Source organism: Colias eurytheme, chromosome 30 (assembly GCF_061535395.1).
Source record: "Colias eurytheme isolate Ceu_HAF_F1 chromosome 30, ilColEury1 Martin Lab GWU primary, whole genome shotgun sequence".
In the NCBI taxonomy this organism is placed as follows: domain Eukaryota; kingdom Metazoa; phylum Arthropoda; class Insecta; order Lepidoptera; family Pieridae; genus Colias; species Colias eurytheme.
This window is the reverse complement of record NC_143009.1, coordinates 4986223-5009533: the sequence shown is the minus strand read 5'-3', so window position 1 is coordinate 5009533 and position 23311 is coordinate 4986223. Positions and strand designations below refer to the sequence as shown.

At 32.9% G+C, this 23311-nt stretch overlaps 2 protein-coding genes across 2 annotated transcripts in view; one reads left to right on the top strand and one right to left on the bottom strand.

Moving 5' to 3' along the window:
* sff (BRSK family serine/threonine-protein kinase sugar-free frosting) overlaps positions 1-23311 on the top strand; it is a 39696-nt gene that overhangs the window by 1561 nt on the left and 14824 nt on the right. The window contains exons 2-12 of the mRNA XM_090118619.1: positions 7571-7665; positions 8001-8086; positions 8708-8848; positions 9327-9477; positions 15746-15862; positions 16231-16329; positions 19336-19535; positions 20535-20670; positions 20985-21058; positions 22360-22421; positions 22859-22921. Of these exons, the coding sequence (XP_089974745.1) occupies positions 7571-7665; positions 8001-8086; positions 8708-8848; positions 9327-9477; positions 15746-15862; positions 16231-16329; positions 19336-19535; positions 20535-20670; positions 20985-21058; positions 22360-22421; positions 22859-22921 (1224 nt within the window). The remainder of the gene's footprint in view (positions 1-7570; positions 7666-8000; positions 8087-8707; positions 8849-9326; positions 9478-15745; positions 15863-16230; positions 16330-19335; positions 19536-20534; positions 20671-20984; positions 21059-22359; positions 22422-22858; positions 22922-23311) is intronic.
* Positions 12519-15268, bottom strand: pav (kinesin family member pavarotti). Its single transcript, XM_090118585.1, has one exon. It carries the CDS (start codon positions 15177-15179, stop codon positions 12567-12569), a length of 2613 nt encoding a protein of 870 aa, XP_089974711.1. The 5' UTR covers positions 15180-15268; the 3' UTR covers positions 12519-12566.

Here is a 23311-nt window from a genome sequence, read left to right as displayed (position 1 = left end):
GCTAGTTTATAATAAATTAATTATTACTATGTAAATATAGTATTGTTAGTTTAAATATTTTGAGTATCAAATTAAAAATTATTTAGACATTTAATTATAGAATACAGAAAATGTTTACTTATACTGTAAGTTGAAAATTAATTGCTTCTTATATCAATAATTACGGCAAGCAAAATAAATCCTCTTAAGATACTGTGTCCTCGGAATATTGTTAGGTTTACGATTTTGCAATATTTTCTTTAGACTGTGAAGTTCATAAAAAATATCTAGCATGGCTGGGTACTACCCAGCCATGCTAGATATTGCTTGATATGATATACCCAGTGGGTAGGTAATTTGTGAAAATTAAGCTTTCCGTGCGAATGCGATTAGAGCTTCTTGTGAAAATTAAGCTCTCCGTGTGATTAGAGCTTCTTGTGAAAATTAAGCTCTCTGTGTGATTAGAGCTTCTTGTGAAAATTAAGCTTTCCGTGTGATTAGAGCTTTTGTGAAAATTAAGCTCTACATGCGATTAGTACTTTTTTGTGAAAATTAAGCTTTCCGTGCGAATAGAGCTTTTTGTGAATATAAAGCATTCCGTGCGATTAGAGCTTTTTATGAAAATTAAGCTCTCCGTGCGTTTAGAGCTTTTAGCGAAAATTAAGCTCTCCGTGCGATTAGAGCTTTTTGTGAAAATTAAGCTCTCCATGCGATTAGAGCTTTTTGTGAAAATTAAGCTCTCCATGCGATTAGAGCTTAATGTGAAAATTAAGCTCTCCGTGCGATTAGAGCTTTTTGTGAAAATTAAGCTTTACGTGCGAAAAGAGCTTTTTATGAAAAATTAAGCTCTCCATGCGATTAGAGCTTTTTATGAAAATTAAGCTCTCCATGCAATTAGAGCTTTTTTGTGAAAATTAAGCTCTCCGTGCGATTAGAGCTTTTTGTGAAAATTAAGCTTTCCGTGCGATATGAGCTTTTTGTGAAAATTAAGCTTTCCGTGCGATATGAGCTTTTTGTGAAAATTAAGCTCTCCATGCGATTAGAGCTTTTTGTGAAAATTAAGCTCTCCGTGCGATTAGAGCTTTTTGTGAAAATTAAGCTTTACGTGCGAAAAGAGCTTTTTATGAAAAATTAAGCTCTCCATGCGATTAGAGCTTTTTATGAAAATTAAGCTCTCCATGCAATTAGAGCTTTTTTGTGAAAATTAAGCTCTCCGTGCGATTAGAGCTTTTTGTGAAAATTAAGCTTTCCGTGCGATATGAGCTTTTTGTGAAAATTAAGCTTTCCGTGCGATATGAGCTTTTTGTGAAAATTAAGCTCTCCATGCGATTAGAGCTTTTTGTGAAAATTAAGCTCTCCATGTGATTAGAGCTTTTTTGTGAAAATTAAGCTTTCCGTGCGAATAGAGCTTTTTGTGTATACATATAAAGTTTTCCGTGCGATTAGAGCTTTTTATGAAAATTAAGCTCTCCATGCAATTAGAGCTTTTTTGTGAAAATTAAGCTCTCCGTGCGATTAGAGCTTTTTGCGAAAATTAAGCTCTCCGTGCGATTAGAGCTTTTTGTGAAAATTAAGCTTTCCGTGCGATTAAAGCTTTTTGTGAAAATTAAGCTCTCCGTGCGATGAGAGTTTTTTATGAAAATTAAGCTCTCCGTGCGATTAGAGCTTTTTTGTGAAAATTTAGCTTTCCGTGCGATTAGAGCCTTTAATGAAAATTAAGCTCTCCATGTGATTTTATGCGGTTATCAATTCGGCCAGTGTATTTTTTTTTTAAGTATGTACACCGAGTACTCCGAGGTTTCTGAACCGATTTACGTGATTCTTTTTTTGTTCGATGCGGGATGGTGTCGAATTGGTCCCATAAATTTTTTTTTTCGGATAGGCCCAGTAGTTTTTATTTTATGAGCATTTTTGTCTGTACACGATGACTAAGTTGATATGTAGCAAGTAACTTCGATTCTCTTCCCGGTAACCGATTGAGCTGAAATTTTGTATAGGTACGTATGTAAATTTGATAGCGATGAAACATTATCATGACATGAAGCTGATTTGATGATGGAATCGGAAGGTGGCCATAGGAACTCAGTAATATATTGAGTATTGACTCAACTTTATCGAGTTTGGGCTCGTTTGATTCGTGTTGAAAAATACACTAAAAAGTATTAAATAAAAATAACTGGGTTAAAAACAACCGGCTTCAAAAACGGAAAAGTAAGAAATAAAAAAGATTTGATATTATTAACTACTACATAATATTATTGTACATATTTCGCAATAAAAAGTGGCCTATGTCCTTTCTCGGGTATCAAAATATCTCTATACCAAATTTCATGCAAATTGGTTCAGTAGTTAAGGCGTGATTGAGTAACAGACAGACAGACAGAGTTACATTCGCATTTACAATATTAGCACAATATTAGTATGGAAGTATGGATTGCGCAGCAAATACCTACCTACTGAGTAAATATTTAATTACATTGAAACTTTCACCGTACTTGATGTGACTTTGATAGAAAAAAATCGTAGGCAGAAGCTTTTGTTTTCCATAAAACACCTAAATTACAATAATATAGGTATTTGAGGAACAATAATTGAAGTTGGTAACACAAATACTGAAATAACTGAAATATCTCAGAATTTGGGAAAAAGAAACTTAATTAAAGCCATCATTTTCGTAGTCGGTTAAAAATGAACCCAACTTACCATAACAAGGTCTTCATGCTGAATAAAGTCGGTTTCGAGCGAATGCTTTGACATTTAATGTAATTATATAGAGCTGTTAACTGGTGAAGTATTTTCCTTTTGGAGATAGAAATGTGCGGAGACCGGAGTTTTCTGTTTGAGTTAATTTTGGTATATATGAGAGTTTTCTGCGTGTACATTTTTGAACAAAATTTAACGGATACCTACACCTGGAAATTAATAAACAGTACCTAAATTATTTAAATGGAAAAACGTAATGGGAATACGTAACTACTCTCTTATTAGAATTTATCACATCATATTTTTACAGTAATGAGTACAATGTGATAGTTAGGAATTTAGGATCACTATGACTAACATCGTATTTTAGAAGTATATTTTGTAATCAATTAATTTTCTGTACCTACATAACTTCAAATTTATCTATACATCTATACAAATATTATAAAGAGGAAAGGTTTGATTTTTTGTTTGTTTGTTTGTATGAATTGAATAGGCTCCGAAACTACTTGGCAGATTTGAAAAATTCTTTCACTGTTGGAAAGCTACATCATTTCTGAGTGACATAGGCTAAGTTTTATCCCGGAAATCCCACGGGAACGGGAACTATGCGGGTTTTTTTTTGAAAACGCTAGGCAGGCGGAAAGCTAGTCTAATATACGATGTTACGGAATTGGATGTATTTTATTTAAAATCATAACTAAAAAGTAAATTGATCTGATGAATTGAGTGTGTTTTTATTTTGAAAACTTAATACCTTAAAATGATATAGATAATTAACAGAAAGTACAATATGTATCTGTAAAATCTTTTACAATTGGAATCAATAAACTACCCACTTAGCCTTTAAAGAATATAACTTACTGTCTCTGTTGAAAAACTAACTATAAAACTCGGATTCCAGTTGCAAATACATTGTTGGACTACAAACCAATTGAATTATACAATATTTATTTAGATTTTATAACACTATGTAAAAGTGTCACGGACGGTGTATACAAGGTGTATACCCACTGCCCATGTAGGCAATCCAATTAAACTAGAGTGCGTCTAATTTTATTTTAGCGTAAACCTTTCAAGTGCTGGACAAATTTAGTATTTACATACCTACTAGTTGGATAGTATAAGATGATTTATTAGATTTGATACTTACAACTTATTCAAATTTAGTTTTTAGCATTCAAATGCATCATAAATGATAATTTTTTAAAGAATAGAATGAAGGGATCAGGCTGCGGCAAGGCGAAAAGTCGATCCCGCCTCGTGATCGTTGTTTTTCTCCTGGTGTTTTTTAAACTGTTTTTCATTTAGTTTAGTATTGCTCACGCAATAAACACTACTATTTAATCGGATTAATACTTAACTCTTATGTTCTTCAATCTCAATTAGTATCGCTCACGAAGTAAATGGGTCAATCAATTTTTAAAGGTCCCGATCATAATTTTCTCGTATTTTTTTTTTTACTTAATTTTCAGCATTTTACTATTTCATTTAGAAGATAATTCTTCGTAGATTAAGATTATATAAGCAGCAGTGATGTTGATTAAATACATTTGTGGATTTACCTTCACGAACCGATCTATTCACGGGAAATAATGTCCTTTGGACAACTTACACAATAGTACTTTTTTAAATGTTAAATTCCCTTAAGAATTAAAACAAATTCTTCTAATATTAAATAATAAATAATATTTTGATATTTGTTCTATTTACACCCAAAATACGAAATATTTTTATTAAAATTGAAACGAATGATGTCTTTTGAACAACCAAATAATGTTTCATATATAAAAAAGTTTCAGTAAAGCGGAAATAGTGATATTTTTTACAAAAAAACTATTAAGGCGAGGTTGTTACGTATCGCATTATTGATTTTACTTAATTAAAATGAACTGATTCTCGATATAACTGAATGAATGAAGTATAATGTGATTTTCATATGGGGACATCTTAGTTGTAGTAGTAGCGTCTTGATTTTTGAAATGTTAAAATTACAATTAAACTAGACATAAAATCGCGTAATAAAAATGTGTTCCCGAAACAGCCGAGTAATAAACAAAACATGAACTATTTAACTGTTAAAGTATAAGTTTTATATAATTATTGTCCTAGGTACAACCAAATTGTCCATGGTACAACCACTTTGGTTGGCCCAGTGACTGGTTGTCCGCGGGACATTTTTAACGTTTTGAGCCGCCAAGCAAATACTATTGTTATTTTATATATTAATCTCAGCTCACACTAAATTATAGACGAAAGCGCATCTCGTGTAGTATAATTGATAACAATGCATCAAGTACTTATGCTTTAATCACAGTTGTCTGACGGACTGACAATAAAGCCACCCCACACTCACCAACATCGCTCGGACGACTGTTGCCGTGATTTTATACAAATCAAAATGGCGTTTGAGCCCGACAGTTAATTGTTGTGTTTAGCTTGTTGTTTAGGAATCTACCGCGCCATTTGTGTTTTGTTTCCATAACTAAATTACGGTTGTCTGTGAGACCTGTGCCATGTAGATGATTTATGGGGACAAAAGTAAAATGCCTGAAAATCGTATTATATCCAATAAAAAAAAAATATTTGTATGTTTTTATGTCAATAATCATGAACTGAATCAAGAAGTGTATTTGGTATTTATGGTCGTGATAGTATGTGTTCGTGATGCGAAGTTTGTTTATGCATAGTAGCTTGGGGACAAATGTGATAGTACTGGAAAATTGCATTTAGTCTCTGGACAACCATGAAACTACGCACAAATTAATAAAGCAAGTAAAATATTGTTCACAATAATGTTAGAAAATATTAAGAGGAATATAATTAAAACCAATTTAACTCTTTCTGATTTCATGTTTATTAATTATCGTTCAGGGACATGATGCGTGTACCGTCGGACCATTAAAAGTTGATCGACCCAAATGATCTAATCAGAACGTTATGATATAATATTTTTCATGTATTCGAACACATATCTACAGAAATATAGATTGTTGATGAATGACAGGCGAGGATGGAGCCCAACTCCTCATGATTGGCTTATAAATAAAAATCACTAAATTGTACAATGCAATGAGAAATAATAATTAACAGTAAGACAAATTTAAGACAAACGTACAATTTGGCTGCCTTTATTTAATAACTAGCGGTCCGCCCCGGCTTCGCCCGTGGCACATATTTACGTTTTCTCTACATAAGAACCATCCTCGTACTTCAAGGAATATAATAGAAAAGAATAATCGAAATCGGTTCAGCCATTCACACGTGATGCCGTGACAACGCGAAACGGGTGCAGACCCGCCGCGGCCGCCTTTTTAATTTTTATAGCTCCCGCCGCGCAGCGCGTCGAACGCGGCAACTGATACACAAAAATAATCCTTATGGCATGATTCTGTATTCACGCGCGATGACTTATAACGTATTTCATGTATAACTTTGGTGTTTCTACACCGATTTACATGATTCTTTTACTATAACCTGCCCAGGAGTATGAAGAATAATTGTGCCAAATTTAGTTAAAATCCGTCGGGTAGTTTTTGATTCTATAACGAATATACAGACAGACAGACAGACAGACAAAAATGTTACTGATTGCATTTTTGGCATCAGTAGCGATCCCTTATCACCCCTTCATAGTTTTTTTTTAAATATATTTCATGTACAGAATTGGCCTCTCTACAGATTTATTATAAGTATAGATTACTACGTAGACACCTGACTATACAGCAATATAAAATTATGGTATTAACAGCTCTATATAATTCCAAGGCTTTTCACAGTACTATGATATTTAAGACGTATATTCCGCTAGCCGCTCAACAATGATTTGTAAACATTTCTTTGAACCAATTGTAAAGTGAGGTATATGCATTCAAAATGATATTTTCTTCAATTTAGAGTAGGTACCTTCCCAGAAAGTAAGTTTGTAGGTTATGTACTACTTAATAATAGTACATTTATTTATTTATCTATTTATTCGTAATCATTTATTTATTTATCTATTTATTCGCATTTCAGTAAATATAATAAATAATCATTGGTACACAATAATTATGAGCCAATTATGATTACAAAACATGATACTTAACTATACAGGGTGTCCCACTTTCGGTATACTAAGCGCAAAGGGACTTGTAGTTTTGCATACGCTGAGTACGTAAAAAATACTTAATTATAAAATTCCAGACGCATTTTTTTTAAAAATAGAGGAATTCTTAAAATTCCATGTGTACACCCCCAACAAGCAAACCGCCCAACTTTGCCACCCGCATGTGAGCTATTGTTAAAGATTATGTTTTCATAGACAAAATACTCACATTAGCGAAGCGGTATATGCCGGCTGCGCGGAGCTAGAGACGAATACATGGATTTTAAGGAAAAATTTAGCAAAAAAATTTTCGCGTAATTTTGTTATTTAAGTATTTTTTATGTGATCAGTGTATGCAAAACTACAAGTCCCTTCGCGCTTAGTATACCGAAAGTGGGACACCCTGTATACAATACACATACATCTCCCTCCGTGCGTGTGTGTGTGTTTGTTGAAATAGATTTTAAAAATTCTAAGTTACAGAAGAAGTTTAAAAATTCTTTCACTATTGGATCCCTAAGTACTACAGCCCCCCTAGTCAAGTGGCTTTCTGTTAGCGTAGCGTTCAATAGAATAGACTACGAATGTATGAGATTGACGTAAGCTGCAGATACGTTTTATCTACAGCTTACGTCAATCTCATACATTCGTAGTCTATTCTATTGAACGCTACGCTAACAGAAAGCCACTTGACTAGGGGGGCAGTTACCTATATGTACCACGGGTGAACCGCTAGTCTACGATATTTTAAAACGACGTTCCCGAAAACTAATGTTGTAAAATCTTTTTTCTTTTTTTCAGGCCTGGTAAAGCTGGGCGTCCACTGCGTGACAGGGAAGAAAGTGGCCATCAAAATTATAAATAGGGAGAAACTTAGCGAATCTGTGCTTATGAAGGTAGGTACATAATTTTTATTCATAAGTACCTACATAATTGATTTTGTTAACTGGCAAATAGTTAGGTATCAAATTCAACCGAATCTTTCAACGAATTTTAGTTAGTTACATTGGGAATCAAACCCAATATGCCAAGTTGTATAATTTTACTATAACATAGACTTAATATATTATTCTGACCGCCTATTTGCAACGTAAAAAATTAAAATACCTACTAAACCAAAATTGACTAACTATATTTTTCGACTATCATATTATGATAATATTATACCACGAATAGAATGGAAAACTTTTGTTTGCAATTACGTCAACTTCAAATATTGTTTTTTTTTCAGGTGGAACGTGAAATAGCCATAATGAAACTTATAGAGCATCCACACGTTCTTGGCTTGTCTGATGTGTATGAAAATAAGAAATATTTGTAAGTATACATATTGTAATTTAAAAATATCTATAAATCTACTTACTACCTTATAAATGTTTACATAAATGAGAATCGATGCTATAAGCTAGTTTGGAGAGTCTATTTCCTCTTACATCTTCTTATTTTAATTAAAGCAATGGCATACGCAAGGTAGGGAAAAATATTTTATACTAGATTTCCGCCCGCGGCTTCGCCCGCGTTTGCAAAGGAAATCCCGCATAGTTCCCATTCCCGTGGGATTTCCGGGATAAAAACTATCCTATGTGTTAATCCAAGTTACCCTCTATATGTGTGCTAAATTTCATTGTAATCGGTTCAGTAGTTTTTACGTGAAAGAGTAACAAACATCCATACATCCATACATCCTTACAAACTTTCGCCTTTATAATATATATTAGATTATCCTAATACAATATGTATAAAACACATTAAAATGCTCATATAAACAAGACGTGTTGCCACTGCAACGGTCAGACATCAACTAGACACTTTTAGTTCGAAACACATTCATTTGCATTCACTATAGACAAATGTGGAATACCCGCGTATTTATATGCGGGTATTCTAGTGTTATTTTTTTAAGTGTGTATTTTTAATTGCCTTTATTCCTATTTCCAGATACTTAGTATTGGAGCATGTTAGCGGTGGTGAACTATTTGATTATTTAGTAAAAAAGGGCAGGCTCACACCGAAGGAAGCGAGAAGGTTCTTTAGACAGATTATATCTGCGTTGGACTTCTGTCATAGTCATTCGATTTGGTGAGTTGGATAAAGTAGCTACGGAAATGCAGCCTAGATGAAAATGCATGATGATTGATGCTTAGTTCTAAGAGAAGTTTGTTAAAAATTATTTAAATTATATGGTGAGGCAGACATATGCAAAATACTGAATAGATAAACACAAAAACTTAACTTAAGACATGCTTAAGACTTGGTCTTTTAACATTTATATGATTTTGGTGAAACATACACTTTCTGTATTTGAATATTTATGTATTTGTATTTGAATTTCATTCACTCGTTATATTTTTTACTATGAAAGAAAAGGCTTTAAAAACAAAGCGAAAGTAACTCTGTCTGTTACGCTTTCCCGCTTAAACCTCTCAACCGATTTTGATGAAATTTGGCACAGACAATCTTTAGACCCTGAGAAAGAACATAGGCTAACTTTTATCAAAACACCACGCGGGCGAAAGCTAGTAACTACGTAATAAAAATATTGGTCTTACCTTTTCAGCCACCGAGATTTAAAACCGGAAAATCTGCTGCTAGACGAAAGAAACAATATTAAAATAGCCGACTTCGGTATGGCGTCCCTGCAACCAGCTGGCTCCTTACTGGAGACATCATGTGGAAGTCCACATTACGCTTGCCCGGAAGTTATAAGGGTATGTATTTTGTAGTTATTGTGTCACCGATTTAATGAATTTTTTTGTCTAACGATACGACAGATTTATACAATGGATATTTATTTCAAACCATATTATTTATTTTTTTGTTCGTTCAATAAAGTTTAAAAATATTTTTTTGTTTTTTTTTTCTTTACCTATTTATTTTTGTTTTTATTTTAAAACACACTCGAAATAATTATTTAAAATACTACATACATCACATACATCTTTTACATTTAATAAATTTTGATGTTTTATCCTTATTACTGAAGCATTAGGCAAAAAAGGAAACAACATACTTTACACATATGTATTTAATACAAAATATAACAAAGGTAACATTACAAAATAATGTTAGTGTGTTTGTACATAATTAACTGAAAACTACCCTCATTAGAAAACAATTAACGTAGAAAGATGAAATAAAGCTTAAATAATCAGAATCTTAAAAACAATTCGCTTGATTTCGCAGACATTTATAGCTCTTTCTCTTTCTATCACCTATAAATATATTAAGTAGGAGGAAGACGGACAGTTATCGGTATGTTACTTTGTTAAATGTAACAATAAAAAATATTCGTTGTAGAATATTTTTTTTGTCGAAAAATATAAATATATAATAATTATTATGGTATGTAAGCATCTCTTTCACTCTAATAGTAATTTATAGGCGATAGAAAGAGACAAATCTATAAACAAATCGATACACAGACGATTTAGAAAACTAGGTATCCTTTAAACGTGTCCTTAAGTTGGTGCTATGCACAAACAGTTTTTTGTTTATACTGTCCTAGTACATACATGTACTTAGATGAAGTCACGTTATTAAAAAGATTACGTTACTTAAACTAAAAAAAACATTTCATACCACCTTAACCATCAAAATAACTATTTGTACATTACACAATTTTTCTATATACCCTCTTAAACTAAAAGTAGCAAGTAATGCAAACATCACGAAAAATGATATTATAAGTAAAAGGGTATAGATACGTTACCAACACAACATTTAATCTTAAAAAACGTTACAATAACGCACACACGATTAGACATCAAAGTGAGATGGCATGATTCTATCGTAAGCGAAAAAGAGACAACTGAAGTAAATTCCGGCTAATTAGCCACATTTCAACGTGCCAGAACGATAACCTATCTACATATTTATTTTTAACAGCATTGAAAATACCCTTTTATTAATGGTATCCAACCACCTAAACTTTTGTACCAGTTATCACATAGAAAACTAATAATAATAGATACAGAAAATTAGTAAACGAAAACTATAATAACAATATAACTTAGGAAAACTAATACTAATTAAGTACTAAATAATACAATAGTATTAAATAGAAAGCCAGTTAGTTCTAACATATTGTACGATTGAAAATGTATTTTGAAGCTTTCACGAAAAATATATTTTCTTAAGATAACAATCAACCTTGTTTAAAATTCGTTGATGTTTATGATTATTGCATTATAATATCTATTTTAGTAATATACTGAACTAGGGGAAAAACATTGTTTTTAATCTACCCTCAAGTAATATTATTGTGAATATCTTGCTCATAATTTTAATACTTATATGTTATAATGAAATTAAATATAATGAAGTAAATATATAAATGTTTTCTTAGAATAAACAAAACTGAGAACTTATAATTTGTTTTTTTTTGTAAAGTTTGAAAGATTATTTTTTATTTTATAAATTGTGATGATAAAGAATACAGTTTGAATACTACACACTTAAATATACTAAGTTTTAAAGAAGCTGTTTTGAACTAAATAAATACATATATCACAGAAAAAAAATCTTGTACTATTATAATAATATAAAAATTAAAGAGGAACTGAATTACTTGTTGAGCAATTTTAGAATTAAGTAAAAAATCGAAATATATGATTTAATTGATCAAATAATTATGTATCATATCCTTCAAAGTGTTTTTATGTATATTTTAAATACTGGTACATATTGTACATATTTTCTTTTAGTAGTTTACTTTAAATTGGTTTTTTATTGGACATTTTCTTTACAATTTGAATTTTCTTACTTGTGTTGTAGAAATTTACACCATAATAAAGTTGTTACAACCAAGGGGATATTTTGTTTGGTATAAAATGTATACGTACATAGTTGCTACAATCAGAAGGCTTTAATTATACATGGTAATGGATATTATATCTTTCGTCCAATCTGAATTTCTAATAATAAGTTATTAAACCACTTAAAAAAAATGAACCATGAACCTAGTAAAATGTTACATTATGTTTTATGAAAGAAAGTTAAATATATCGTAAGTTTTAAGTTTTATCCTAATTATTTATAAATAAAAGCAATAATGTGCAATTAATGAGAATTCCTCTGAGGTAATTTAAGTGATTATTTTTAATAATATCAGCAAAAATACTAAGTAAATGATCACACATATAAACATACATATTTGTGAAACTTTCTGAGTGATTTATTTTATGTAAACAAAACTTACAATTAACAAAAAAATGTCGAAGTCTATAAGGTAAAATACTATTGGTAAAAATCAAGCTAATATAGTTTATTAGTGATTTTATATATTGCTTAACAGAAAAACACCTCCTTGGTACAGTGGTTGACGCGTGAGCGTAGCACCGAGGGGTTCTGGGTTCGATTCCTGGTGGAGATGAAGAAAAAAATAATGTCTCGGTCTGGTAGGACACAGAAGGCTGATCACCTACTTGTCCCTAAAAGAAAATCGATCAGTGAAACAGATGTGTAATGCATCTGCCCCTTACCCCACTAGGGGATATGGGACTTCACTCCATAACAGAAAAAAATTAATTCTTTGACTGTCTCATTGTGAAAAATTTAAACTTTAATGTTTATAGAAATAGCTGCACATAAAAGTACTAGTAATTATAGTACCAGATATAGTAGTAACTACATAAATAAAGGTAGAGAGAGCTTATTTCTTTGTTCATATTAAAATGGTAAGAATTTACAATCTAAATTAATTACACAGCTGAACTGAACAACCTTATCATTATAATCATACAGCAAATCATAAAATAAATCACCAGAAAGTTCCAACCAACAAAAAAAAGCTAATACCTCAATCGTCATCCACCCTTTGTTTTTTACTCGTATTCGACGGCGTCTGCGGCGGCGAGCACCCCGTATCCCGCCGCTTACCGGAATGTCTTGCACACCCAGACCTATTTGTTAACGACTCGCGTTCCCTTTCTTTGGTCGGAGAGAACTGTTTCAGCATCTCTACATCATTGAATATAACTTGAGCACCCCCACCGCATGTTGGCACTATATCTCCCTTGTATAACTTCGTTTCTAATTCGCCGTCTGTATCTTGTTCTTGCGATATTAGGCAGTATTTAGACGTTTTTGAGTTTGCTATGTCTTTCACGTGTGTTAGTTTGTTTACTAGTTTACTATTGCCAATGCTAGGTTTCATAACCGTTCCCATGGGGACGAGTTTGTTTGGCGCGTGTTCCACCCAGCCTCTGCCGTCTTCTGATAGCGATCTTCTGTGTCTAGGATTCGCTATGGCAACACCTCGTCTTGATGTTGGTGTGTCACGTGTTTCTTTTGTATGACCAGAGCTAAATGGTGTTAGTAAATGGGCTGGTAGCGCTCGCGGTGTAGATCCTGGTGTGAAATCTCTTCCGCTAGTTTGCGCTCCCATTTCTAAAGTAGATCTAGGCGCTGCGTCGTCCCCACGGTCGTTTAAAGCGCAGGCAATAATACGCAATCTATTCTCTTTTTCTTCAATTGCATTGCGGAGGCGTTCCTTTTCTGTGTTTATTTCTTTCGCTTTCTCGTGTTCGGCGGCGATCTTGTGCTGGTATTTTCTTTCGAGAACCTTCTTCTGTTTCTCTTTATCGAGCTTATTTTGGCTGAGGAGGAGCTCCTTTTCTTGTAAGTCACGTTTCAGGCCAGATGTGTATTCTGTCATTTCGGCTAGTTTCTTTTGATGGTTTAATGCTGCGTTCTCTGTAGCAGTTAGGCGGTCTTCTAATGCTTTCACTCGTCGTTCAGCAGTGGATAGCTGATTGCGTAGAGATGTGTTTTGGATCCTCACTTCAATAGACTCGTTTACTAATTCTAACAGCGCAGACCGTAATCTTTCGTCTTTTATGTCCTTGCTTTGTTTTAACGTCTGTATGCGACTTATACGCATTTCCAAATGCGCAATTAGTTCCTTTATGATATGAGATTCTTGTGGACTATTCATTTTAATACTTGGGAAGTCTGGTCCTAGGCTGTACACTAGTCCTAAATCTAGTTCTAAATCTTTTGCTTCCGGTTTCATTATCTTATCTCGAGCTGCATTGAACAATCGGTTTGCTTTACGTCGACCAGACATCAGACCTATAGTAGCTGCGACATCTGTCACTTGAGACTTAGCGACTTCTACTTCTGACGCTACTTCCGCGAACCTCATAACTTGTAGCGTCTCATCATAATCTTCAGCTCTAGGATTGGCACAGACAACCATTCTAACTTGACCTTCACCTTCAAAGAAATTTTTGAATAGATGAGTAAGCTTTGATTCGCGATATGGTACCATATTGTTAGCAGAATTAGTTTGATTTTCCCTTAACACCTCAAGGCAAGTACGGAGCGTCATTAATGACTTATTTATATTACCAGCTTCACGGAGGCGCTGTCCTGTGTTCTTTGTCCTATTGGTTCGTTCACTACCAGCCAAATCGACAAGGCTCAATTGACTTATCGAGAGGAACTTCTTGTTTTGAATAACAGCCTCTCCCATTTCATCGACAGGTGCCTGCACAAGTCTGATTGTGAAGATGGAGTGGCTCCTACTGGATTCTGTATTAAGAGTCGTATGAGCCATTCTCTTCCGCTTTAAACCTAGATAGAAAGCTTCAAATGCTTCCTCTGCAGATTTAATTTCAATCTCTGTTACGCCATGTACATACATGTTATGTGCTGCGTCTTCTCTTATCATTTTAACTGGTAAATTCTTACTTAACGGCCCGTCTTCAAGTAAATCAAATACACTGTTATTGTATACTTCTACATAAGTTACAAATACACCATATTGATTGTCTTCATTGATTCCCTCTATTTTTGTTAAATCATTGTTAGACATTGCCAAATCTGGGTTGGAATTATTTTTGCGGCCACTTTTGAATTTGTGTAATTCCTGCTGCCTTTCCAACATGGCTTCAGCTTCGCTTTGTATGTCGAACATGTTCATTTTATCAGGTTTGAATATATATTTGTGTGCTTGTAGTTCATTTATAGTTTTAAATATGACATTGAGACATCTGGGTAAAATACCACAATTGTTCGGTTCGCCGGTCATGGTGAAGGTTTTACCGCTACCAGTTACTCCATAAGTGAATAATAAGCCATTTTTACCTTTGAGCAAGCCTTCGCAGAGCGGCAAAGCGACTTTGTCGAACACGTCTTGTTGATTGGTTTCAGGCGGGAACACTTCTTTGAAAGTATATTTCATTGTTTTGTTGTTTTCGTTCCTGTAACTGATGGCTGTGGATGGCGGCGTCATAAGGATCGTTGTTGGAGACAGTATTTTGATACATGAAGTATCATTTTCACGCTGCATAGGCCGCAAACGGCAATATACTTGTACAGGATCCCTTTCTCCCTGGCATAAGTTTTGTTTGCTCCTAGCTGGCGTTCGCATTTCGTTCAGCTTCGGTTTCGATCTCGCGGACTTCATTTTCACTAAATTCACTAACTAGTACACTGTTTTCGATATTTGCACAAAAATTAGTTCTAACGGCTTGAAAAAATCAAAGCAACGGTCGTTCGTTTAGTAAACTTTAACCGGATAAGTTTGATTGTAACGTCAAAGTGCGGAACGTTATTTATCTATCTCGTTCACACTTATGTATTTGACATAACTATCGAAATTGCTCTCTCGCTTTTGCTAAGTAAACGGCTGGAAAAGATAGTCTATGCATTATGGTCGGATTATATGTCTGTCATAGTTGTCATCAAAGTTTGATGTTGCTATATTTAAATAGCAGAAACCAAATTATTTAAAATCAAAATTTAAGATAAAATTAATGAAACTTGTATAAAATGATATTTATTTGATTTTTGTGTCCATTAAATGTGAGTTACATTTTTAATAATCTTTATAGATCGTATTTTGATAAAAGTATTCATAATCTGTACTTTCTAAAAATTTAAAACTTCAATGTCATCTGTTTCATTGTTTACAAACAATGCTGAGCAAATTTTTAAATTATTTTTCAATAAGTTTAAATTAAAACTTTACAGGGCGAAAAATACGATGGCAGAAGGGCTGATGTTTGGTCATGTGGTGTTATTTTATATGCTTTACTGGTGGGCGCCTTACCGTTTGACGATGATAATTTAAGACAACTACTCGAAAAGGTTTGTGCTTCATAATTATTAAAAAAAAAAAAACTTTTATTTCGTTATTTAAATCTGTGATTTAAATATGAAAATACCTTAAATACTTGTTTGACTACAATAAAGTATAAATTTTACTAAATTAAACTACCTACATTAATAGTTACCGTGTAAAACTCAGTTTCTTTTTAGTTGTGTATTTATAATAAATATTACTTATAAAACTTATTTGAAAAAAATGAAGGTTTGTTTTTATAGGCTACTATGCATGTTAAGGTAAAAATGTAGAACAATTCCTACCCAACCTTCACAATAGAGTAATAAATAACTTTATTAAATGATCATTTACATATTATCTGTTTTGTCATTATAAAATTAAATGTTTTCAGGTGAAAAGGGGTGTGTTTCATGTACCCCATTTCGTGCCGCCCGATTGCCAACAATTATTACGAGGGATGATTGAAGTTAATCCTGAGAAGAGGATGACGGTGTGTATTTTGTTTGTCTGTTTGTGTATAGGGAACTGCTGTGTTAATATTGAAAATTAGTTTGTAGTTTTTATAGATACCTAATCATTATAATATCTTTAATAGAAATGACTAAGTCAACTGATTTTTTTGGCGTATTACCCGTGGTCCCCCCGTTATGTCCCCCTGTGGGTCTACGGGTAATATTTTTTCCCCGTGGACCCACTGCTATAGAATGATATGACAGTGGGTCTACGGGCACTGGGAATAAAAGTACTTTTTACCCGTGGTCCCCCGCTACCATGCTTTGACCATTATAGAAACAGGATTATTATATTATCTACACTTCCAGGTTTATGTCCTGCGTAATTATTTCGATTTACAGTTACTTTCGAATAGTTTCAGTTGCGGATATGAGATTTACCTTTAATCTATATTAATAATATTGTGAAGTTGAAAATTTATTTTCCAAACTGCAATACAAAATATACGAAACTAGCTGACCCGACATGGCCGTTATTTTTTCGCATTTGCATATTTTTTTTTGTTTGGAAAATAAATTTTCAACTTCACAATATTAATATAGATTTAAGGTAAATCTGATATCCGCAACTGAAACTATTCGAAAGTAACTGTAAATCGAAATAATTACGCAGGACATAAACCTGGAAGTGTAGATAATATAATAATCCTGTTTCTATAATGGTCAAAGCATGGTAGCGGGGGACCACGGGTAAAAAGTACTTTTATTCCCAGTGCCCGTAGACCCACTGTCATATCATTCTATAGCAGTGGGTCCACGGGGAAAAAATATTACCCGTAGACCCACAGGGGGACATAACGGGGGGACCACGGGTAATACGCCATTTTTTTCATATCCAACAATTATTCTTTTACTTCATTCAAAACAGAAATTTCAACTTGTTTAGTTGAGATTTGTGTTTTATGGCTCTTTATAACATTACAAAGTAATTTGAAAGATTATATTGTATTTGATATATACAGTGGTGGACGTTTAATTAGAAACAGGTAACACGATGAAGTAGTCATCAAGTTTATTTAACATTTGTGTATTAAAGTATTAGAGATTAAGCATTATTTCATATGTAATAGAACACCCGTTTATCTAGTTTTATAATAAATTGCTTAATTTTAATCAAACGTTAGCTTAAATTAATAAAATCAAACAACTTTAGGTGAAGTCTGATTTCCGCGTATTTTCAGTCTGGACAACAAATTAGAAACAGCATGTTTCGAGTGTTCTAAAGTCAAAACCTATTAAAATGCCGTCAATATTTTTTTCATCTATAAATATTTGCACCGTTTTTTAAACATTCTATCTAAAAGTTTCTGAAAATTAATTTACTTTGCAGCAAAAATGGGTAAAAGTAAGATTCGTGACCCATCAACAAGAAAAATAATTTTAAGTTTACATTTTGACAAAAACTGGAGTTACAGGATAATTGCAAATCATTTAGAGTGTTCGATAAAAAGATATTCAATGCTATAGTTTATTTCAAAGAGCATGATACTTCTGATTAAGTGCCTAGAAAAGCTTGACCATGAAAAACTACTGCTCGCGAGGATAGGTAAATTATTCTTTTCGCAAAGATAGATCCATTTAAAGGTTCCAATTCTATTATAAAATTAGTTTTTTCCGAAGATGAACCACGCCATGTGTCGATGAGATCGGTTTTCGGGTGGTAAGTCGAGGCAAAATTGTTTGTGAGAGACGCCAGGAAAGTACAGCTTCTTATTAGGCAGGGAACGACGATTTGCATTTACTAAGAAATATTGTTTGAGAACAGTCCGCCAGTGAAAAAGTTTTATTTTGGGACGAAACAAATTAATTTAATCAATTCTGATGGCAAAAGATACGCGCGTCGTCCAGTTAACCATACCTTAGATAATAAATTAAAAACAGTTAAGCAAGGCGGAGGAAACATTATAGTATGGGGTTGTTTTTAGATTGTTATAATCTTTATAGACAACAACGGCTTTACAACGTCGTGGCTCAGATTGTAAGAGATTTTCACACGTTTGCAAAAACATATTCCCTAATAGAATTGGAACCTTTAAATGGATCTATCTTTGCGAAAAGAATAATTTACCTATCCTCGCGAGCAGTAGTTTTTCATGGTCAAGCTTTTCTAGGCACTTAATCAGAAGTATCATGCTCTTTGAAATAAACTATAGCATTGAATATCTTTTTATCGAACACTCTAAATGATTTGCAATTATCCTGTAACTCCAGTTTTTGTCAAAATGTAAACTTAAAATTATTTTTCTTGTTGATGGGTCACGAATCTTACTTTTACCCATTTTTGCTGCAAAGTAAATTAATTTTCAGAAACTTTTAGATAGAATGTTTAAAAAACGGTGCAAATATTTATAGATGAAAAAAATATTGACGGCATTTTAATAGGTTTTGACTTTAGAACACTCGAAACATGCTGTTTCTAATTTGTTGTCCAGACTGAAAATACGCGGAAATCAGACTTCACCTAAAGTTGTTTGATTTTATTAATTTAAGCTAACGTTTGATTAAAATTAAGCAATTTATTATAAAACTAGATAAACGGGTGTTCTATTACATATGAAATAATGCTTAATCTCTAATACTTTAATACACAAATGTTAAATAAACTTGATGACTACTTCATCGTGTTACCTGTTTCTAATTAAACGTCCACCACTGTATATACTCCAGTCAGTCAATCAATTCACAATAATTCCAAAAGTTTTCAAACTTCGGTCAAGTGAATGGTACATAATTGCAATTTTAACAATGTTTCGGACCGCGGACAAGGTTGCAAAATGAGATTTATTGTCGTCCCAATGAACCATTCACTTGACCGAAGTTTGAAAACTTTTGGAATTATTGTTAAATTTTCGATTTCGAATGTCGATTCTGACTGATGTTATAGGTATTTGAATTATTTCTACTCAAAATATTATTTATTAAGTTAAATTTTTACTAAGTTTTTTTCCCAAAACTTTATTTATATACATAAACACACATTCCAGCTAGCAGAAATAACCCGTCACCCCTGGGTAACCGCAGGGGGTAGGGGAGAATTAGAACAAGAACTACCAATGATGGAGGTAGTACAAACAAGGGTTCTACCGACAGCAGACGCGATCGATCCAGATGTGTTGCAGGCGATATGCAGCTTGGGGTGTTTTAAACATAGGGATAAACTGATACAAGATTTGTTGAGTCCACAGTGAGTTGAATTTACTGTTACTTTTATTTTTTCCATACAAATCTTCGTGGAACAAATATGGAAAGATTTTTTGAGTTGGCCTATTTTATATAGTAACTAGCTGTGCCCCGCGGTGTCACCCGCATTGCTCTGCTCCTGTTGGTCTTAGCGTGATGATATATAGCCTATAGCCTTCCTCGATAAATGGGCTAACTAACACTGAAAGAATTTTTCAAATCGGACCAGTAGTTCCCGAGATTAGCATGTTCAAACAAACTCTTCAGTTTTATAATATTAGTATAGATTTTCTACAAATCTTTGTGTAACAAATATGGAAAGATTTTTTGATTTGGCCTATTTTATAAAGTAATGATGTTTTCTTATGGTAAAATAATTTTTAACAATATAATTAATAATTCAAGTATTTTTTACTTAAATTGTGTTGTTTAAATGTTTTAATTTCTTGTGTTATTGTTGACTTCACCCAGTATGTTGCCGTAATATTGTAAAAACTGTTAGTTTATAGTTTAACTCACTAAATGTCCAGGTAACAGGTTAAGAAATATATTAATTAGTTTATTGGAATAACTGTGTAGATAATGTCATTTCACTACCTAAATTTATTGAATATCAATAAAAGAATGTATTCTCTGGTGTATGATTTTAACGGTGTTTAAACGTGATTTTTTCATTATATTATTAACGTGAAGTGAATTGTGTGTTTCTATTATTATTAACCCGACGTTTAAACATCATAATTTCTAGTATAAGTGTTGTATATGTAATTATAATACTTGTAATATGATGGGAAATAAAAGTTTTAATTATAAATTATTACTAGCGGTCCGCCCCGGCTTCGCCCGTGGTACCTACATGTTTAAATCCTATCTCTCAAGTTGGATCGAACTGCACATGGTGTGCGAATTTTATTATAATCGGTTAAGTGGTTTAGGAGTCCATTAAGGACAAACATTGTGACACGAGATTTATATATATTAAGATATTAAAAATAACTTTCAGCCACAACACAGAGAAAGTTATATACTTTCTCTTGCTCGAACGCAAACGACGTCGGCCCGCACGTGACGATGAGCCACGCCCACCCGCACTGGCTGCTCCTACTGACCCTCCACGGAAACGACTTGATACTTGCCGGGTGAGATACACACACAAACAAAAAAATACATACCACCCTACACATCATAATATATGAACATGCACATAACATATACATGGAAAGATATACATACATAGAAACACAAACAGACAGACATAGAGAGATTGATAAATATTCACAAACACACACACTCCGACGCTGAAATGCACAGTAATATACACACCGTACTATAGGAGAAAAATAAAAAAATATATACAAACACAACCATGAAAAACAGGACAGTATGTCAAAATACACACGTTCACACTTTAATAATAAAATATTTAACTAATAAAACACTGAAATGATTTCAGGTAAATGGCCAGTCAGCACATTTCGGACAGATAAGCGAAGGATCACCGATCACACCGAGGCGGTCACAGTTCAGGTGAATATTCATTCATTTGTTCATTCAACACTTTGAAAATTATATATCTTTAATTATTTATTAAACTTGATTTTTTTTAGTTTATAATTAAGATAAGTCAATTGTTTTCAAGTTAATAATTAAATAACAAAGCCTGCATTATAAATTTATAAGTGCTAGCAATATATTGGTGAAAATTGTATTGAATTTCATGCAATTTTTCTGTAGTGTCTAAACAATCAAACTGACAAACAGATTGACAAAAATTGTTGTAGTTGTGCAGCTAACATGGAATTTATAGATGTATATTTGACTCCTAAAAATCTTATTTTGATAACTCATGTTTGTAATATTTAAAAGCATTTGACACTCTCACTACTATAGATATAGGAGTAAAATAATTAGATGTTGCAGTAATTATTATTTATTACATGCAGTTTCATGAATAACATACAATTTTAACTCAATAGATATGAGTTATTGGAATTGTTTACATTTACTATTGTATTATACTGGTGTTCTTCAAGGAACTGTCTTTGGACCTCTGTTCTTCTTTCTCTATTTTCAGTTTAGCTTTTTAAACTATTTATTTTATCATTAAAATTAAATCCCTTTTACAACAACAATCTATAAATTGATTTTCATATACTATAGTACTTTTATACTCAGTGTTTTAAACAAATATGTAAAAACAACTTGGTTTATTTGTTGAAACTGAAACATTTATTTTGTCAACTGGACTTCGTTTAAAAGCGCTTTTGAATGAAAATCCTTTGAAGATTGTCGCATAAGAACCACAGGCTCTTTGGCCACATTATTATGATTATGTAAATATTAGGTAAAATAAAAATGTAAAATAACTTGATATTAAAAGAGTAACTACGGAGTTTCTTGCCGGCCTGTTGGCTAGTTCTTCTCCGTAGAAACTGCTTTCCGAATCGGTGGTAAATGATTAAACTATGTAATGACGATTCAAAAGTGCTTCTAGAAGAAGTCTAATTGAATAAATATTTGAGTTTAAAATATAGAAAATAATTTACCATCTAAAAGGGTTGTTGTTGTAAAAAAAAGTTTTTTTTTTGACGTGACAACGTCTTATAATTCGATAGAGCCGGCTGCACGCACGAAAAAACATGACTCATGCGGCGTTACCTCGCTCTGAGGCGTTCCATGTAAGGCTAAAAAGCACAATTGGCCTTAAGACGTTGTCACGTTTACCTATCGTCAGTAAACCGACTTTACAGACAACCAATTTTTTTATTTTGTATAATTTGCGGGTAGTTCACGATTAACATTAGAATTGAGGGCAGGTTTGGTCGTAGCAGGTCCTCCAGCCGACGGACTGAGGGACGCAGCTCGCCGCAGCTGTCTGCCAGCCCGCCTGGTGAGTTTGGTGTTTATTTAATACTAGCTTTCCGCCCGCGGCTTCGCCCGCGTTTTCAAAAAAACCCCGCATAGTTCCCGTTCCCGTGGTATTTCCGGGGTAAAACCTATCCTATGTGTTAATCCAAGTTTCAAGGGTTCTATGTGTGTGCTAAATTTTATTGTAATTGGTTCGGTATTTGCGTGAAAGAGTAAGAAACACACACACAAACTTTCGCATTTATAATATTAATTAAATAAAATTAATTAATTAGTAGGATAGGATGATATACATAATATAATATTAATTAGTAGGATTTTTTGTTGTTTTTTGAAGGTTAAAAAAAATATTTTTTTTCGTTTTGTAGCGTTTTGATGTCATTGAGTAGGAATATTTTTTGCGCGTATGTAATATTTAATTTAAATGAAATAATTAATATATGTTAATAATATTTTCAGGTCACACACCGCATCGTGTTTCTTCACTAGGCGGCACCCCGGCGACGCCTGGATCGCCTTTGGGTATATTTTTCATTTTATTATACTAATAATATTACTTATTATCATCTATTTATTTATTGATTGTGTAATGTTGGATCCTTACTTATTCCTCACTCAGTTCTTTAATATTTTGTTATCTAGCATTCAAATGCTTTATAAATGAGAAATTTTCAAAGAATAGAAAAAATCGATCACTCAGCGGGTTGTGATCGCGCGTTGTGTGAAGGTGTGTTTTTTATTTTTTGTGTTTTTTGTGTCTGGAGATAGCTAAACTTAGAGAGTGATACATTATAATGTGTATTTCAGTCTGAAATTTATGAATTACAATAGATGGCGCTATTTTAAAAACGTAACATGTACGACAACTGTTAATTAATTAATTAAATCTCAAAAAGAGACGAAATTACATTA

Excerpts from the sequence above, each read along its gene's own strand:
- pav (XM_090118585.1), bottom strand. The coding sequence starts at position 15,179 with ATGAAGTCCGCGAGATCGAAACCGAAGCTGAACGAAATGCGAACGCCA.